Source organism: Uloborus diversus, chromosome 5 (genome assembly GCF_026930045.1).
Source record: "Uloborus diversus isolate 005 chromosome 5, Udiv.v.3.1, whole genome shotgun sequence".
NCBI lineage: Eukaryota > Metazoa > Arthropoda > Arachnida > Araneae > Uloboridae > Uloborus > Uloborus diversus.
Genome location: NC_072735.1, coordinates 2,888,788 through 2,908,417, shown reverse-complemented (window position 1 = coordinate 2,908,417; position 19,630 = coordinate 2,888,788). Strand labels below are relative to the sequence as shown.

General features: G+C 31.4%; 1 protein-coding gene across 1 annotated transcript in view; it reads right to left on the bottom strand.

Moving 5' to 3' along the window:
- Positions 1 to 19,630, bottom strand: part of LOC129222242 (transcription initiation factor TFIID subunit 6-like) — a 69,022-nt gene that overhangs the window by 30,987 nt on the left and 18,405 nt on the right. Inside the window, exons 3-8 of the mRNA XM_054856722.1 lie at positions 14,365 to 14,518; positions 9,602 to 9,658; positions 5,835 to 5,989; positions 5,468 to 5,533; positions 4,242 to 4,319; positions 2,851 to 2,952 (exon numbers count right to left, since the gene is read on the bottom strand). Coding sequence (XP_054712697.1) covers positions 2,851 to 2,952; positions 4,242 to 4,319; positions 5,468 to 5,533; positions 5,835 to 5,989; positions 9,602 to 9,658; positions 14,365 to 14,518 — 612 coding nt within the window. The remainder of the gene's footprint in view (positions 1 to 2,850; positions 2,953 to 4,241; positions 4,320 to 5,467; positions 5,534 to 5,834; positions 5,990 to 9,601; positions 9,659 to 14,364; positions 14,519 to 19,630) is intronic.

Genomic DNA, 19,630 nt, shown 5'->3' with positions numbered 1-19,630 from the left:
ATAAATAGTCCGATTCGAACAAACTTTTTTTTGTTCCAAAGATCTTGACGAGGACACTTCAGTCCCATATTTCACTTTTTGATTTGAACTATTTTTTGTTCAATTTTGAACAGTTCAAAAAAACTTAACATTAGCGCCTATGGGGAAACTGAAAGTCAATGTAGATTCCGTACTTGAAGGCGGATTTATTTCAAACAAATTTTGTTGGAAATAGCTATTGACGCCAAACTCCAGACTCCGACAATTTAGAGGCACTTGACTCCGACTCCGACTCCTGTGCCCGACAATTAATCAGACTCCGACTCCCCGACTTCGACTCTGATTTCGTAGCTTTGGCAAAAATTTATACACGGAGGACAAATGACTGACTCCGATTCTTGGATATTCGTCTCCGACTCTTTTATCCTAAAATGAGATTGACTCCGACTCCGCAGCTATGGTTTTCACTGTTAAATAATTATTGTTGATATGATTTGTTTTTATTTTCACGCTAAAGTTTTAATTTAGGTATTCAGTTTTCGGCGAATAAACTCAAAGTCATTTATGTTTCTACATAACGATATGCGCAGACGATTTTTTTTTTTGACAATGAAAAGTATTTCTTTAAGTTGACATTTTATTGTTTTTATTTATTTTGGTAAGTGCATTAATTCATTTAAAAAATTATTTTTGGCAACAGGGGAAAAAGAAACGATTTTTTTTTATGATGTATTTATTTTAATAAGCTTATTAATTTTAATCATTATTTTTTCATTTTGAAAGCTGTTAAAGAATTTTTTTTTTAAGGGAACAAAGTGTATTAGCTGCTTTGTTTAAAAGGTGCTGCTTTTTTTTTTTTTTTTAATTTTTTTTAGATGTGTGAGGAATACTTTATTCCTAGAAATTAGCAAAAATATGTTTGAAACAATTTGCGATTTTAGCTATTTTTGAGAATATTGATCAGGTACTAGAAAGTAGTATGGGTATACGGGAAAGTAGGCTCGTCTAGTTCTATACGGAACTTCTTGTTTGACATTGCTCCCGTGATTTTCCAAGTATTTGTCATAGTGTGGCACAGGTTTTTGAAAACCTATCCACACAAAATTGCCGCCTGTGTAGTCAACTATGCAGGGCTCTGCTGGGGCATTTTTGAACATTCTCTGGTCAGCCCCCCCCCCCCTCTCGCTCGCAGCAACTTTCATTTGTTTCGGCATCTAAAGTCTCTCCTAGGTGGTCTGTAGCACAACAACAATAATGAGCTCAGAGAATATGTTACCCCACGGTTGACTACACAAGCGGCAAATTTCTACGAATAGGAATATGAAAACTAGTACAATGCTATGACAAATCCTTGGAAAATCACGGGAGTAATGTAGAAACATAGCGTAAGGGTGGTAGTTTTTGTGCAATAAATTTCTTTGCTCTATCTGTATTCGTTTTTTTCTTTTTTTCAAAATGGACCTTACTTTAAAAACGTCTCTCTTATCCATAAACGTTAATGGAACATGCAATATACCAGACAGCCCAGTTATCACATCACCGCGTATGTCTGGTATATTGCATGTAGTTCAGCCTTTGGTGCAGTAATTTACTGCTAAACCTTAATGTCATTATTTACATTAACCTTCATTTAAAGCAATAGTTTTTATGTTTAAATAGCAATTTAAAAACTTATTATTTATTTTTTGCATAAAGAAAGGAGTGGCTGCTACTACACGGCTTCCACTTGCCACTGCCAACCAGAGAACTTTCACTCGATCTTTAGCTCAACAGCATATTCGCACACACACATGCATAAAGCCACTGCTAAACTTATGCCAAAAGCCGGAAGCCGTAGGTCTCATTTGTAAGCACCCACTCTGCACCTAAATGATGAATATAGTTTACTCTTGATATCTCATCTTTATTTGTGGGCTGTCCTAAAATGATGCGGCACTTTTGTTCAACAAACTTGATCCCCCCCCCACCTCCCATGTCACACTTTGCTTTATCGCTCCCTTCCCCCTTTCACATGTCACACTGCTTTGCATAAGCATATTGTATAACAAAAGAAAAAGTGATGTCCTACTTCTTGTTAACTCTTCCCTCCTTATCATAAATTGTCACTGCTTCTCCTCCATGTCACACTGCTTTGCATAAGCATATTGTATAACAAAAGAAAAAGTGATGTCCTACTTCTTGTTAACTCCTCCCTCCTTATCACAAATTGTCACTACTTCCCCTCCCCCCTCAAAGCATGACATCATTTATAGACAGATTTAATTTTCTGCTTCAGTCTACATTTTTGTACAACCACAAATATCTGTAAATGTTGTACAATGGAACTTTTAATATTAACTAGAAGTTCACTCCACTTATCTTGAATTTTTATATTTTACTGGTAATTTTTGCTATTTTATCTTGTAACAGAAAAAAAAAACTTTAACTGTCAAAGAAAAATATTTTATAGACATGCATGAATGAGGAACTCAGTGAGGGATCTAGGGGAGAGCAAGCTGGGGCCCTTCGTCCTAGGCACCACCTTCTGGGGACGGCACCTACACCCTATTTCTGTGCTTTTTTCATTGTAATTAGATTAAAAAACTCGAAGAAAGATGGGTAATGGCTGCAATTTCAAATTTTTTCCCAGGTTCTGAAAAATCGTAGATTCGGTAATGCAGGTGCTCATGCATATTTAATGGTTTAAACTAGTAGAGAACATTAAAGGTGGGAGCTTAAGTGACCCAGATTTTTTGTTCTGTGATTGATTCTTGAACAATAAGTTTAGTACATTTCTTTTTCCTCTCTTTTCATAAAACTAATTATAAATACATCAATTACTCAGTTTTCCTTGATGAAAACAAAGAATAGTACTAATGTTAAAACGCTTACATATTTTTCAAGAAATAAAGTTTGGTTGTCCAGCAAAGCTTTCACCATGCGCATTAGATAAATGAGTAGGGCTAAATTATTCTGCACAACATTTACTTTAACCTAAAAAACATTAAGACACATTAATTCAATACAATAATACATCAACTTACTAATTAACAATTAAAAAAACTGGCATCACTTAGCAGATCATTTCATCTTGAAATCAGTTTTACTATCTAATAATAATACAATAAAATCAAATAAGTTTACAGAGCGTTCAATGCTCAATCTTGTTTTAAACAATTGCAAAGCTGCCCACGCTGAAAGCAGAGAATTAGGGAACTTATGTGTAAAGTTAATGAAACTGCATAAATGCATTCAACAACACAAATTTGAGTGCAAAAGGGATTTTTAAAATGTAAGTAGGAATTTCTTTCCTCTGTAAGACTCAAAATTCGACCTTCTGAAATCCGGAACAATACAAAATTCAGAACATTGAAATTATACTATTATTCTGTTTTTAAAGTTTAACAAAATACAACTTTTAGGTTTAAAACACTATTTTAAAGTATGCATTAGTTTTCTTCTATAAGTTACAATAAATAGTCCTTGCAGCACGTAAAAATTTAGGAAATTAAAAGAAAAATTGGGAACATTTTCCGGAATTTTTTGGGAAATAGAAATTTAAAAGGAAAGTGGAAGAAACATGTATGAAAAATGACCTTTTTTTTACAATCGTGTACTGTTTGGATCAGGGTTCATACAGATTTGGGAAGGACAAATATACAAAAAGAAATTTTGAGAGGTTTTTAACGAAAAAACAAAATAAGCAAATTGCATGGGCAGGAGCAGGTTATGTATTATCCATTCACAAACTGCTTGTATGTTCAGAAAATGTAAATATATTAGCTTGAAAAGTATTGAGAAGCATAGTTCAAGTCAAAGACAAACAACTTTTTACATTTCTTAAAATGGAAAACAAAAATTAGGCATGTGAACTGTACTCTTGCGATACAAATTCAACAATTGACTTTGTTTCAACCAAACAAAGAGATTTAGTTAAATATTTTTATTTTTTAAACATGCATTATTGATTAACTTTTTATAAGAGATTTTGGATCAAGAAACGTTTGAATGAATTTTTAATCGATTAAAAAAGCACCAAGAAATCATTAACTAGAAGGATTGCAAATAAAAGTTTTTTTTTTTTTTTTTTTTTTTTTTTTACATTTATATAAAAAGACATAGCTAAGACTCCAGGAAGCAAACTTGCTCAGCAGGCTTATTTTCTTGTTTTATCAATTACTTTCTTTTCATGCTGTGAATACTTTTTGCTAAAATATCTTTTAATAAAGAGGATTATTTTTCATTGAGGGTTCTATAACAAAAAGTAAACATTTTATACTTACACCTTCGGATATAAACTGACTCAGCCTGGGAACCATTTGATATAAACCAGGATCAGAAGCAAGACTTTGCAGAGCTTCCTATATAAATTGAAAAAACAAAAACTAAATAATTTAGGACTTAAAAAAAAAAAAATCTTGGTAAAAAAAAAAAAAAAAACTTTGATATAAAGACCTAAGCAACTTTTAAAAATATTATTTTAGTTAAGAATATTGTAGTTTTAAATTAAAACTTCAGCCAAGTATGTGTTTAAAAATGTAAAACTGAGACATTTTTGTACATGTCTTGAAAGAAGGAAAACAAAAACAAAAACTGATTGAATGTATAGTTTTTATACTGGTGGCAACACAACTCACATTGTAAATGAACAATTTTTTTTTTTGAAAAAAAGGGGGGGGGGGGGAGAGAAACTTAAAAGAAAAAGAGAGAGACAAATACTGACTATGTTACTTGAAAATCTAGTTCATTCAAGTATGCACTATTTTTTGAGAAGGGAGAGGGAGTGTAACCTTAAAATTCTTGCAGCTACAGTCCCAAGCCATGCAATAACATATAACCAGTGAAGTATTGGAAGTACATGGTATTTGTATTTGTTCCGAAGCTTTGGCATATTTATACAATTGAGATAGAAACTTTTAGTATGGAAAAAATTGTTAATTTAATATACATACTGTATCAAAAAATTAGCATCAAAAAATCTAAGATTTTGCAATTAGAATATTTTTGACATTTGAGAATATAAAGTTAAAACTGACATAATAAATTGGCAAAAGTAACAAGGCTGCTTTGTTCTTCAAACTGGTGAAATGTTTTCTATTCACAAAATTACCTCTCATGATATTAGTGGTGATTATTTTTACAGATTCAAAGCATATCTATCATATTGGATTATTTGATGGGGATATTTCTTACCAAGTTTATACAGAAACACATTTCACGTAAAAAAAAAATTTTTTTTGAAGCATATTTTTGTAAAGCAGCATTTATGCAAATTTTAGTGTTAGTTAATTCCAAACAATTGTAAGATGATATATTGTTAAATTATATGAATTGCATGTAATACAGTTTATAAAAAAACATTTTAAACACATTTGGGCTTAATTACAAAAAATATATATAATTAGCATGAATATATTAATAATCATGCTAAATCAACTAAAATGGCACATATTAATAAAATTTATATAGCTCCATGCGATGGGATAATTGAGTGTGTTTGAACACTTACTGCTCTCCTTGATTCATCTGATCCAACACAAGCTTCTGTAATTTCTTTGTAGTACAATTGCTGCTCCTAGAAAAAAAAACTGTTTTTTTTTTTTTTGCATGACATGCAACATGAATTTGAACTTTGGAATAAAAAATAATTTTTGATGTCGAAAAGCGTAATAATGGCTACACTTCATAAATTTTGCTAGTAAAGTTTAAAAGTAGGCAGTTGTGCTATCTTTAAAAAAATAGAATGCTGTTTTAAAAAGAAATTTTTTGTTAAAATTCAATTGAGTTTCTAATCTCCTTAAAAAATACTTACTAAAAAGTATTTGTTATATTTAAAGGCAAAATAACTTCCATAACTAATAAATCAAGAAATATACCACTGAAAGCTCATGAGTAGCTAATTGTTTTAGGCGAACTATTTCAAGATGTTTTGATATTTCTTCTTTTGATTCTTTGCTTGAAGCATTGGCGCCAATCTTTGGCATTTTTGATGTGGGATCCATACTTTCAAGCTTTTGCTGGTCTTTGGAAACTAGAAGACAAAAAAAGTAATACTCAATAGGGCACCATCAAAATAAATCAGCTTTTTATTTCAGAGTCAACCTCACCAAATCATAGAGTTACATTCTTAAAATGATTTTATCAAAATGTTTCATATTATGTAAAAGAAATATTTCATTCAAAAAATGATACATGCATACAGTCTATTCGGAATAACTCGAATCTCAAGGGATCGACGAAAAACTTCCGACTTATCAGAAGTTCGACTTACCGCTAGTTTCAGTTTTCGGCATTTTAATATCGAAAATCATCAAATATTTTAATTAATATGTTCATATAACAGACAATTACAAAACTTAAAAGTTTTTAAGCACATATGTAGTTTATCTGTGAAGAATTCTGATGATGAAGTTGTGTCTGGTCTAGAACTTCTCCAGCCATCCAGCACTGGCGTAGACATTTTCTATGTTCAGTAATGTAGCAAAATTCGTTGCTTTCTCACGCAGCAAAGACCCACTTATAGGAATGTGTGAGCATTAAGAGTAGTGAAATTAGACTTACTACACCGCTAGTAGAAGTGAACTTGCAAAACATGTCCACAGCCTGAAGTTGAAGAAAAAGAAAAACACGTGGAGCATTTTTCCTCAAGGAAAATCTGTATTTATTATCTTCAAAAGATTTCTAAAGTTGTCAAAAACCATCTTCATTGATATTTAAAAAAAAACATTTTGAAAAATAAACATATATTAGCCGCTATTATACAACGAAACATTCAGTTTACGAACATGCTGATTCCAAGGAATATAAGGCATTACCGTAACACACAAAAATAGGCCTAAAGGCGTTTTATAACTTTAAAATTGACATCACGTTGTATTACGACCTGCCATTAGTAAAGAGCACTGGCAGACATCACGAAATCACGATAAATTACTACGTGCAACACATTACGGCTATGAGAGGTGAGAGAGAGAGAGCGAAAAAGATCGCTCAAAGTATTTAAAGTCTTCACATGGCTTTCAAATTAAGAATATGCAAAACACAAGATGTGTTGCCAATGCAAGAAAGTTAAAGATATGTTGCCAATCAAAAAGTAACTCAATCTAAAAAAAACTCGCGGTTATAAGATACAATGAACTGGTGACTCGGTTCACCCAAAAGTTCATTCATTTGACTGAGTTATCGCAACCAATCGCACGAACGTATGCAAAAACGTATTTTTAATTTTTTTTTTTTCCAAATTAAGTGATTCTTTCACTCTTTGTGAAAGTTTAAATTAAAAATCTAACAGAATGACATGGTCTTGATTTTGATACTGCTGGAACCACTTGAATAAAGCTGATTCTACTTCAAGAAAGGAGTACATCTTCATTCCTTTCAAATTTGGATTCATAGATTCGTACCACTTTTGAAGAACCCCTCTTTTTGATTGTTGGATTCCTTTCAATGTCAGAAATAAAATTTTCTTTACTTTCTAAATCTAAGGTTGTTAGCTTCTGTTTAGACATCTTTAACAGTAAAGAAAACTCTTTCTCTCTCTCTCTGGGGAACTTATCAGCAAATGATTGAACTAAAGATTGAAGAGGAACACATCTTAACTTAGGTCAGCCTTTGAATAAAGGTACAATAAAGTGACTTGGCAACTTGACAGCTTAAAAACTGATTTGTGGTCCAGCAATATGTCTAAGTGTAAACAGTACAGTACAACAAAAGAAAACAAGCTATACTCATGTTCGCACGTGTAACTCCTTTATCAAACATTGGCTCAACAGGTGTTCTCCTTGCTTTAGAGGTCTAATGTGCAGGAATTGCAAGTGAAGGAGAATTAATTTTTCTCTCACAGTCACTTGTTTCTTTCTTTTTTTTAAATTCTTCCTAAATAAATTTCAAGTCATCTTTGAAAAAACTTCGAGTTAAAGGCAATTAACTTCGAGATAGTGAGAATAATTAGCATGAAATTAAAGATGAAGCGATTGGAACTTGAGAAAAACTTTAAGTTTTTAATATTCGAGTTATCGCGAATAGACTGTACATAGCAGAGTATTTTAAAGATGAAATAAATGCATAAAGAAAGAGCTTAAATGAAGCTCATAGCTATAAATTTTAGAGTAAAATTGGACAAAAGAACTATTATCAAGAAATATCAAAATGAACCAAAAAACTTATAACAAAAGCAATAGTAAACATTTAGATCATACAAACAAATAACACATAAAATTGGTAAGCACAGTTTGAAAAAGTCACAGGCAGAATTTCAACATAATATGTTAATTTATCACCTGGAACTATGTGGGTTAACAAAAGTTTGGGTTATTTGTAGAGATGCACTGATTAACCGGCCACTTTGCTAATTATCTTTTATTGGCCACTTTGCCGATTATCTTTAATTGGCCACTTTGCTGATTATCATTAATTGGTTATTTTAACCCATTGATTGAACAAAAAATTTTGTTTCAATTAAAACTACTTATAGTATGTATAGATTTAGAACAAGAAATTGTGTAATATGAATTCATTAACAAGAAATAAATAATTTTCTGCAACAAAAGATAACATATAACAAAATTAATAATAATAATAATAATGTAGAATTAAAAAAGATTTAATCATTCATTTAAAAATATTGCATTGAAGTATAGTTTAAAAAAAGTGGAGGTTATTAGATGGTTACATATGTTTATAAATTTATAACATGTCTGTCAGTTCCTCCTCCCTTCCCAAATGTTTGAGGGAGTACTCCAATTCAAACTCTTTTCTTTCTTTTTTTTGGCATTTAGTTACTGCATTCAGTGTTTATGCATACAACTACAACATATGTTTGTAATTTTCTTTTCAAATTACTACTTTATTCATTCAATGAAAAAGGTTAGCATTATTAAATATGTTTTGATATTTTCAAAACTTTACAAACACCCTGAAGCAATGCCATTTCTGTTAATTAAAATGTTCTATTCTATAATGATCAACAAATCTATTATTGTTGACAATGTTGCACACATCTCAAGTGTCAATACTTTTCTCCAAAACCTACCTTTAGCAGCATTTAAACATTGTTTTGAAATGTTTGTATTGAGGAAAGGCTGCTAATATTAAATGTTGTATTAAATGTAAAATACTGTATTAAATGGCTACTAATCATAAAAGAACCCATACTAAACTGCAAGTTTTTATAGACAATGGTCTACTAATTAAATATTTGAATTTTCATGTCTAGTCAAAAACAGAGTTTTATCAACAATGAAAATATTAGTTTATAGAATTTGAATCAAGTTCTGAAAAAGGAGAAAAATATATCATCACCAACTAAAATAAAGAAACTATTTACTAAGTCTGAAAAGTCTTAATTGTAGTTTAAAAAATGCTGATAGAGAAATAGTATTAAAACTCATTATCATTATAATTAATCCGCAGCCAATTATCTTCACTCAAATAATTGAATGTTTTTTCAAATTGGTTTTTAAGAAACAAATTAAAAGTTTGAGCATTTGGTTGTCAAATAAAAACATAGGAAAGGATTAAATATTTTGCATTTCGCCAAATCAATTCCTAATCAACCTCTACACCATAACAACAAAACCAAATTGCTGAGATGATACATTTTAAAAGCATACTTAAAAATTGAAAGTTTAAAAATAAAAATTACCTGGAGGAGGATTTTCAGGAATGGTGGGCTGAATTCCTTCTATGCTTAACCAATGAGCTGAAAAACAATGTAAAATTAGGAGATATTATAAATAACCCTTTTTGTATTGCAGTTTCCAAGTATGATGTGGAACATATTTAAAAAACAATAAGCAACAAATAAATTGCATCCATAACAGTTCTATAGCTCTTCCCAAAAGTTATATAACTAACCTTGATTATAAATATTGTCGTCTCAGAGAAACAGTAGGATATCTTACTGTTAGTCTTGGGATTAGATCAGAGTTTCCGCTATGGTCGCATTTTTTGCAAAATGCCAAAACACTATCTCAATTGCGCAAACAAAGTAAAGCATTTTTGCTTTTTTGCTCAAACAAAAAATAAAATTATTTAAAAGAGAGAGAGAGTGAGAGAAACAATTCTATAATCCAAGAGAAGAAGTAGCATGACGATAGTCGACTTAATCTTTTTTAAATCTTAAGCTAAGATTTAAAAATTACTATTAAGCCACCAATTCTTGGTCTTCCGGCATTATGCGCTTCTCAATAGCATAGCTAATAACTAGCCCTCAATAACTGCATTATTAGGAGGAAGAGAGTGCAACGTTTTAAAAACGAAATATGTAGTTTTTTTTTTATCATTTTACGTTAAAAAAATAGCTGCTGTACTTATTTCTTTAAGGATGCCATAGAGATGAAATAAGAATTTTATTTTCAACTGGAGATGAAACACACTGAGACATTTAGAAAGATATGCAAATACATAACATTTTAGAATTTTGCTAAAACTTTTCACACAATTTTAGCTTTTATGCTAAAGAACTTATGAACCCAACTTAAACCCTGGATTAGATGTCTTACAGTTGCTCTGAGGCGACGATATGTCGACTTGGATTAATTCCAATGATTTGTTTTATACTACAACAATACTTTGATATTTATTTTTCAATATACAATTCAAACAAACATTTAAATTCTATGCAATAACATAAAAGTTCATGTTTAAAATTTATTTTTTTCTCATTTATGTAACTTAATCAACCTTACAAAGTTTATGATAAAACTAATTTTTAAAAAAAATTAAATAAACAAAAGGTTTTAACTGAAAAAATTCAATAACTTTTGAAGATCAACCTCTTTTTTATTATAAATCAAAATTCTATGAACATTTAACTGTTCTTAATTGAATTTAATGACAAAATTTTACTTTTCAAAAGTTTGCAAAACTAAAAATGAATTTAAAAAACATACCAATCAATTCTTCACAGGGTGTCAAAAATTTAAATCAAATAATAAAAAGAAAATCATGTGAATCAAAATTATTTTTTGATTCAAGACCTTGAAGTCTTTTCGAAAATTCTAAATTTTATCAGTTGTACCATACAGTACAACCATCTGCCCTTATTTTTGAATTTATACCCAGCATTTACCTTAACTTTACCACTCATCTATTCAAAGTTTGTCTTCTGCTCCTAACTCAACCAGAAAATTCAACTTTTCAGCTTGTAGTTAGCAACCAGTAGACACTTTTAAGATCAGTATTGAAGAAATACCTTGTGCTCAAACGGTAAAAGATAAAGCAACATAAAAGAGCACAAGTTTGCAGGAAACTGTATCAACATGTTTAAAGGGTTTACTGATATATGCACACAAAAATATCCAATATTTATTTTGAAATAACGTGATACATTAGTATATTTGGTTTTGAAATTTGTTTTTCAAACTATGGCACTTGTAATATACGAATTAATATGCATAAATCATATTAATATTATTCCATTATTAATAAACACATTAAAAAGTATTATTAAACAAAACTTAATATACTACATTTCTATGTTATTATTAACCCCTCGGTTACCACTACGCACAATGTGTACATAGTTTGTACAGTAAAACCTGTAAAGTTGACCACCCTTGTAAGTTGACCACCTGTCTATGTTGACTGCTTTTGTCGGGAACGGAATTAGTCCCATCTCATTTAATGAAGGAAAACCTTTGTAACTTGACCACCTCTCTATCTTGACCACCTGTCTATCTTGACCACTAATGTACGCCAAATTTGGTTTGGAGTATTGTAAAAAACCCTTTGTAAGTTGACCACTTGGTTTATTTTCTTAAACTTTTTTCAGCAAATTATTTTATCTTATTATCTATTTATTTATTTATTATTATTTTCTTTTTGATAGCTTCTAAGAATGTTTTTAATGCTTTGATGACGGACTAGCATTTTACTAACTAAACTGCAGCATAAAGCTTATGCTGCTCTATATTCTAAAAACTTGTTTTTCATTTGTTGTTCTATTTGAGATAGCTTGTTGTACTCTGTTCAATGAAAATAGGTGTCAGTAGAAAAGTTCAAAGTCTTTTCTTTCAGTTGCAATATGTTATGCCAACACAGGAATTGTGCTACAAAGAGCAGGCCCGTATCTATACATTTTGGGCCCCCCTGCTATAAAATATGTAGAGGCCCTCCCTAGTGGCCAGCAGTGTGTATTTGTAAAGTAAATAAGTCTTAGTGCTATTTTTTCTATTTTTTCTTCTATTTCTAGTGCCGTTAGCCCCTTTAAGGACACGGGCCCCTCGCACTGCGGATATGCAGATCTGGGCCTGCTAATGAATAAAGTTACATATTTCTGGTGCAAGGGATTAAGAGATAGGACATTTTAATTGTGCCTTTATGAACTGGGAGCTTGTTGCTGTTTGTGCTATAAGTTTTACATAAAAAGGCTGCAAAAAGAAAGTTAGTTGAACTTGAGATTAATAAAAATTTTGAAAAAAAAATAGAACCGACTTCAAAATTGCTCTAAAAAGTGAAAAATAATTTTATCCTTTAAACACCATCGATAATACTTTTAAACATAATTTTTGAAGTTGGCGCAAAAACGATCGATAAAATCATTCACAGCCATAACTCAACTGCAAGTATAAATTTAACCACGTCCAGTTTCTTCACTACCACATGCATTACGCATTGATGACAGCATATTTGAGTAACGATATAAATGTTCCGTTCCTAAGTTTGGATGATTTTTTGATAAAAATATGAACGAAGCATGGTTACAATGGATTTTACTTTTTGTTTTTGCGCCAACTTCAAAAATTATGTTTAAAAGTATTATCGATGGTGTTTAAAGAATAAAATTATTTTTCCCTTTTTAGAGCAATTTTGAAGTCGGTTCTATTTTTTTTTTCAAAAATTTTTTATTTCATTCTTTTTAGTGTAAATGTAGATATTTCAGTAAAAGTAAGAAGTTACCTAGTAAGAAGTGCGGCTCTATATCACTGTATTGCTTTAGAAAAGCCTTTATTCAAAATTATCATTACAATTACTATTAATGTTACAGTTATATGGCACCAAACTTTTATAACAATGAGATTCATATTGTCGCGTAGATGAAGATAGCGAAGACAATGTGAAAGCCAAATGAAGCGAATACTCGTTAGTCTCAACTCGAGATCTTTATTCAGAACCACGAATGAACGTTACATCTCCTTATATACAACTTGAAAAAGTGCTGGAACTTTCCAGACTTGAAAAGATACAGAAATTAATAGAACATTCGAGAAAATACGGGAAACAGTAGAAACGAAATTTTTGTAAAATTCAGTTTGTCCTAGTCGGGATTTGAACCCGGGTCGCTCGTGTGGGAGACGAGAATTCTACCACTGAGCCACCGTTATCCACGGATGAAAAGTGCGAACTTCGCTACAATATCATTTTAATCATTTAATAGGGAAATTTACTATTTTTTGCCCATAACTTTTTTTCTAAAGAACAAATATGGTCAAACGAAGTAATGGGACCTAAGTTGAGCCATCCTCTATCCATTAAAAAAAGAATCATCAAAATCGGTTCACTAGGTGGGACGCTATGAGTGGACAAACAAAAAAAAAAAACATACATACGGTATGAACTGATAACCGCCTCCTTTTTGAAGTCGGTTAAAAAGTATGAAATATTAAAATTGATTTAAAATGGAGAAAGCCAGAGAAAATTAGCTGGCGCATACGGAATTTCTAAAACTACAGTGTCTATTATAGTTAAAAACAAGCAAAAAGTAAAAAAATTATTTGGATAGTATTTTTAATAATTGTTTCACTTTCAATGATGTTAAACAATGAAAGTGAGTTGAACAGAAAGAGTAAGGGTGAATTACTCAAAAAATATGAATACATGGTGCAAGAAATGACAAAAAAATAAAATCATTACCACCCTTTATAAGTTGACTACCTATCTAAGTTGACTGCCAAAGTTCTGCACCGTGAGTGGTCAACTTACGCAGGTTTCACTGTACTATGTGTCATCGGCAGCTCCTATGGAGGGGGGGAGGGGCAACTGCCCCCTCACTTCCAAAAGTAAAAGGGCCTTCATCCCACTTTTCAGGGTTAAAAACTAATAATCCATTGAAAAATGATTTTTTACAGGGTGGATTGATTATTTCTACTAAAGTAACAATGAAAAATCCATATAAAAAATGAACTTTTCTCATCTTTACTCATAATAAAGATGGAAGTTTGTCTCTGGATGTCTGTTACACCCATAGCGCCTAGATGTTTGACCAATTTTCGTGAAATTTGGCACAGAATTAGTTCATAGCATAGGGGTGAGCACCTCAACGTGATCAAGAACAATAAAGTCTTAAAAAAGGGACTCAAACTCAACAACCCATACAAAAATACACAAAATTTCACTATTTATATATTTTTGAAGAGGTTCATGCACATTGCACACCCTGACACAATACTATAAATTTTATTTTACCTTTGACAGACACATCAAGTGGTAATTTAGGCATTTGGGCTCCCACAAGATCACTTAACTCAAGCTCCTTCTCTTCACTAAAATAAATTTCTCGTCCTCCACCACTTGCAAATCGAAATGGGATAAACTCAGAAGAAACAAATCCATACAAAGGCTAAAAGAAAAAAATGAGAAAACAAAAGGTTAACAGACATTGAAGTAGTTGCATGCTTTTTAAAGAGTTTAATAAATTGAACAAAATTGAGCTTGAGAGAAAAACAAGTTTTTGTCACTTTCTAAAACACAACATTACACTAACAATTCCCAAGGATATTAAAAAAAAAAAAAAAAAAAAAGAGGGTGAACAACAAAAAAATAAATGATCAATTAATGAAGCATGAAATAGTTATGTTTAAATAAAAGTTTATTGATCAGGTATTAGTGACTTCACTCAGTCAGTAATTGCAAATACAATCTGTGTTCTTAATTTTAGAACTGATTTCAGGTTTACTATGTTTTCTCTTTATAGTAACTTAGGGTAAGGTTTCAAACAAATTCTGGAAGGAAGTCTGCGACGGACTTGCGTCCAGGAGACCCTGCAGCTTTGAAGTTTTGTACAAAGTTACTTCGAGCCCCGGTGTGTGCACCTGGGGTTTTATTTTTTAAAATTTGAATTAGTTTTTTCCTAATTAATTTTTTAAGCTCAAATTTCGCATAAATTGCCTATTATTGCTTATTAAAGGGATGAAAAATTATTTCCAGATATTAATATTATATATCGTTTGAAAGGGTAGAATTTTCCGCGTTCTCCGCAATTTGTTTCAATGCTCTAACTTAAATAAGGTGGGAGTTAGTAGCGTTTTTAGCTCGAACTTTTTTAGGCTTAGCTAAAATTTAGGCACTACTTCCTTCATTAAATCTATCAGTGAAAAGCGAAGGAATTCGCCCACGGTTTTCTTTTTGACACCACTGGAAAGAGGGCCTTTTTTTACTCCATATCTAACTCGACCTATGGTCGAAAAAATAATCTAATATCTCGAAAAAAAAAAGTTGCAAGCTGTTAAAAATCAAGTTCGAATAATTTCATCTCTATTAAAATTATTGATGTTTTATTTGGTGTTGCCATAGTTACGTCTTTCACATGTTTCTTCTTTCTTATTCACAAACTTTAAAGGTTTTGATTTTAAGGGAAAATCTTAGGCTCAACTCAATTCAAGCCCCAAGCTAAAGAGCGAAATATATTATTAAAGACCACAAATATGAAAGTGACTTTTCAAGCGTACAAATGGCAGTTTTGCAATGTTCAGGAGCCCTTTAGCCCTTACGACTCGGCAAGTTGGTACTAGTTATTTTGAAACCAGGGGTAGGGGTGCTTTTTAATCCAAAGGGAGCTCGTACTGTGTTTTTAATCTGTTTCTTTTTAATTAATGATTTAAATCTTTATGAATCAAATAAGATTGCAAAGCAATCGTCGGAGGTTGGTGAGCATTAGCGAGCAGAGGGCAGAGCCACCTAGTCTATTTAAAAAATATATTTTTAATTGTAGTGCACACAAATACTGTCTGCCCACGGTTGATATGGAATTAGAAAATGTCTAGTTAAGACTGAGTCTATACAATTGAGGGGGAAAAGTAGAAATTTGACGCATGTGCTTAGGCGATTTCAGTGTAACTTTGCTTAATTTAGAGGCTAGCACACATCTGGGTAGTTCTCAAAAATTGGGAGCAAAAAAGTTAATTCTGAGCAATTTTTAAAATTTTCAAATTTGACATCAAATAGAACATTATACATAAAAAGAAAGCAGTCTATTTATAAAAATTATTAATTAGAAAATTTAACGATTGGTCTGTGAGCAACAGATTTTAGACGTTGTTGTCCAATAGGTGACAGATTCGGACATCATCATCATAATGTAAGTTTCGCAATTTTTGAACTTTTCCAGTGAAAATTTAATTTTTTTTTTAAATTTTGCAAATAAAAATAGGGGATTAATGAAGTACAGTTGAACTCAGTTAATACGAATGCCAAAAATTCACAAATTTGTTTGCATTAACTTATTTGTAACAACCGTGAATAAGTAAAATGAGTAAAAAGAAAAAATGCATACCTACATTTAAAACAGAATGGCTTTCAAACTCATTTACAAAGTCTATCTTTTCACAAATTGATGGTGCTTTTCTTTTTATGCTCGCCATCTTTAAGGTATCCGACTAGGTCCAGAGCAGTTTTTAAGACACCATTATGAAATAATATTAATGTTTTTTTAGAAGTAGAAGGATCTTAAAACATGTATTTTGCTTCAAAATAAAGCATAATATCAAGATTTTTTTTTAAATGGGTGATTTTTTTTGCAAAAATGAATGAAAACAGGGCTGAACATGGGGGTTCATTCAATTACTGTGATAAAATTGCGAATGGATTTCAGGCTTTCCAATTAGATTTATTGGAATTCCCGAGTACAGATTGTGAACATGTTCAGTATATAGAGAGATAATAATTGAACAGGGTTAAAAATCGAGTTTATAATACTGGGGTGTTCATATTATAGGGTGTTCAGAATACAGAAAGGTCAGCCTGTGTTAAGTCTATGGAGTTTTTCCGAGGCCATCAAAATGTGTTCAGAATGTCGGGGTGTTCACATTAGAGAGTGTTCAGATAGAGGGAGTCCACTGTGCTGGTCTTCACATAATAAAATTTTGTTATGGTTTCTCAGAACTGAGGAAAAAAAACATCCATTTTGCCAGCATGGGCCTTTTGCTTATGCTGTGAGTTGCCGCCACTAGGGATTTGCTTGCCGATTTTTGTGCAAAAAAGAGAAATACCTAAACATTATAGAACAATGAAGCATCTTCATTTAAGAATTGCCGTTTGGATGTCGATTTTTTATCGTAATGAGAAAACATTTTATACATTACATGTTAATTATGAACCTAGAAAACATTTTATCATATGACAATAAGTAACCTGAAATATGTTTTATGACTTAAATTTTCCTGCATAGATATTAAGAATTTTGATCTAGGCAGAGGCAGATTTACAAATTTAGGCTTGGGGGTCCCTTTATCAAATATAAACATTTTTTCATGTGTTATTTTGGATCCTTATGTTCCATGGATCTGTCACATTTGTGACATGATAAATCTGCCACTGGATCTAGGGCGTATGCGAAAGTAATGGGTACCCTTCCTCATATTTTGTAATTTACAAAAAATTAATTAAAAACTAGCTAGTATTTTTGATAATTGCTCTGGATGCTTTTGACTTCTCGGTTATTGTTTGTAACCTCAATCAATGGCAGTGAAATTAGCCCCAAAGCAGAATACTTGACAATGTTCTGCAACGTAAAATCATTTGATCAAAACTGTTCTGCTAGTACTTCCAAGCAGTTTTTTTTTTTTTTTTCAGTTTTTAAAACTTGACTGTTGCTATGCATTTCTCTAGAACCTAAAGTGATTGAGATTCCCCAGAAATATTTTATATGCTTTCTAAAATGCATAGAAAGAGCAATAAAATTTTACAAAAATCCGAACTTACACTAGGAGTCAAACCACGTTTATTTTGGTTAATTTTACATGGCATGAAGGAACAATTAAAATATTGTTAATAAATGAAGAAAGGTACAGATGTGATATACCCCCCCCCCCCCCCCATTTGGCAACATCTGATTTTTTGCACAAAATTGAAATATTTTTCTCGCCAATGAGGCGATTATTTTTTAAGCATGGCTTCCCTGGCGAAACTAACCTGTGTTAGGCAACCCGAAGGCAATCTTAGATCTGTTCAAACACGTTTATTTAGGTTGTCTACTTGGTTTCACGCAGGATAGATATGTATTGTTTCGTCCAATATACCTTACAGGAAAGCTTATTTTGTGTTAGTTTAAATTCAGTAGTTGTGTTTTGAAATAAAAACATTAGAAAATGCCAGTTTCTTCAAACTTGAACGTTAATTAAAAGTTGACTCCAACGTGTTGTGTATCTGTAACGTGCCAATGTCATATGATGTTTTGTTTTAGACTGAGTGTGAGGATGTATACCATAAAAAGGTAAGTTCTTTATTTTAGAATTCAAAAACAACTCTCACTTCCGAAATTCTTTGTTTTTACAAATCCCTGATGGGTTCTCGTAGTTTTTAACTCTATTTTTACTGCATGTAAATTAATTTTACAAAAATAGTACGGTTATTTTGTTCTAAAAGTTAATTCTTATCGATGCCACGAATTATTTAGACATATTCTGTTAACGTGCCTCCTTTAGGTACTGAATTTCTGAAAATTGACTTTAGCATTTTGTTGACTTGAATTGTTGACTTCAGCATTTTATACAAATATAAAGGTGTTATTTTATGTAAAATATAATAGGTATTTTGAAAGCATGTCTGGTTTTAAACATATCTGGATAGCAAATAAATTATTGTATTTTTGTATTGTTTATGTTTAGGATGTTCTGTTGAGACATTTCTACTTTTTATACATCGAAATTTGAGTAACTAAGCGCTTTTTAGCTGAAATAATTATTGATTTTGGGGATGTTTTCCGCTTTAAACATTGCAATTTGAATCGCTTTGCTCTTTTTTAGCAGAGTATGAGAAAAGTTATTGTTCGATGAAATGCATGTTGGAAAATAGCTTTTATTTCTATTAGTACATATTTCATTGGTGAGCTGTTATAGTAATTTGTCAATCTAAGCATTTTAAATACTTTCTAGTAATTATTCTTTGTGTACAAAAACTCTCTAGTTTCTGGTATTTTTGAAGCGTATATTCGTGGTGTTTTTTGTTGTGCTTTTATGTTGTTTTTATATATATTGTGTTCTGAAGTGCTTTGATCATGTTTTTTATCTGATTTTTTCCTGTTGGCGCTAAAAAAGCATCGCTAAGAACGAGTTATGACATATGTCGTCATACATCGTTTTCTTGGCGACGCTTTCTTGGCACCAACAGGAAAAAGTCGCCAAGGGTGGGGTATATCACATCAGTTCCTGAAGAAATTACTAAAATAATAAATAAAATGAGTCGAGTTAGGGTAACATATAGTAAAACACTTCAAAACTTTCAACTTAAAACTCTCAAACAAGACATGCAATTTTCAGCGATGAATGCGTTTCAATGTTGGCATGTTTCCAAAACATACGTTCATAGAGAAAATTGCAGTGGTGAAGATCAATTGGGAAAAATAAGGAAAAGGGGAACCAAAAAAGCTAGAAAAGTTAGTATCTCTTCAGAGTTGAAATATAAAATTTCTGCAGAAACTGCCGATTTTCTACAAATATCTTCCAACTCAAGATAG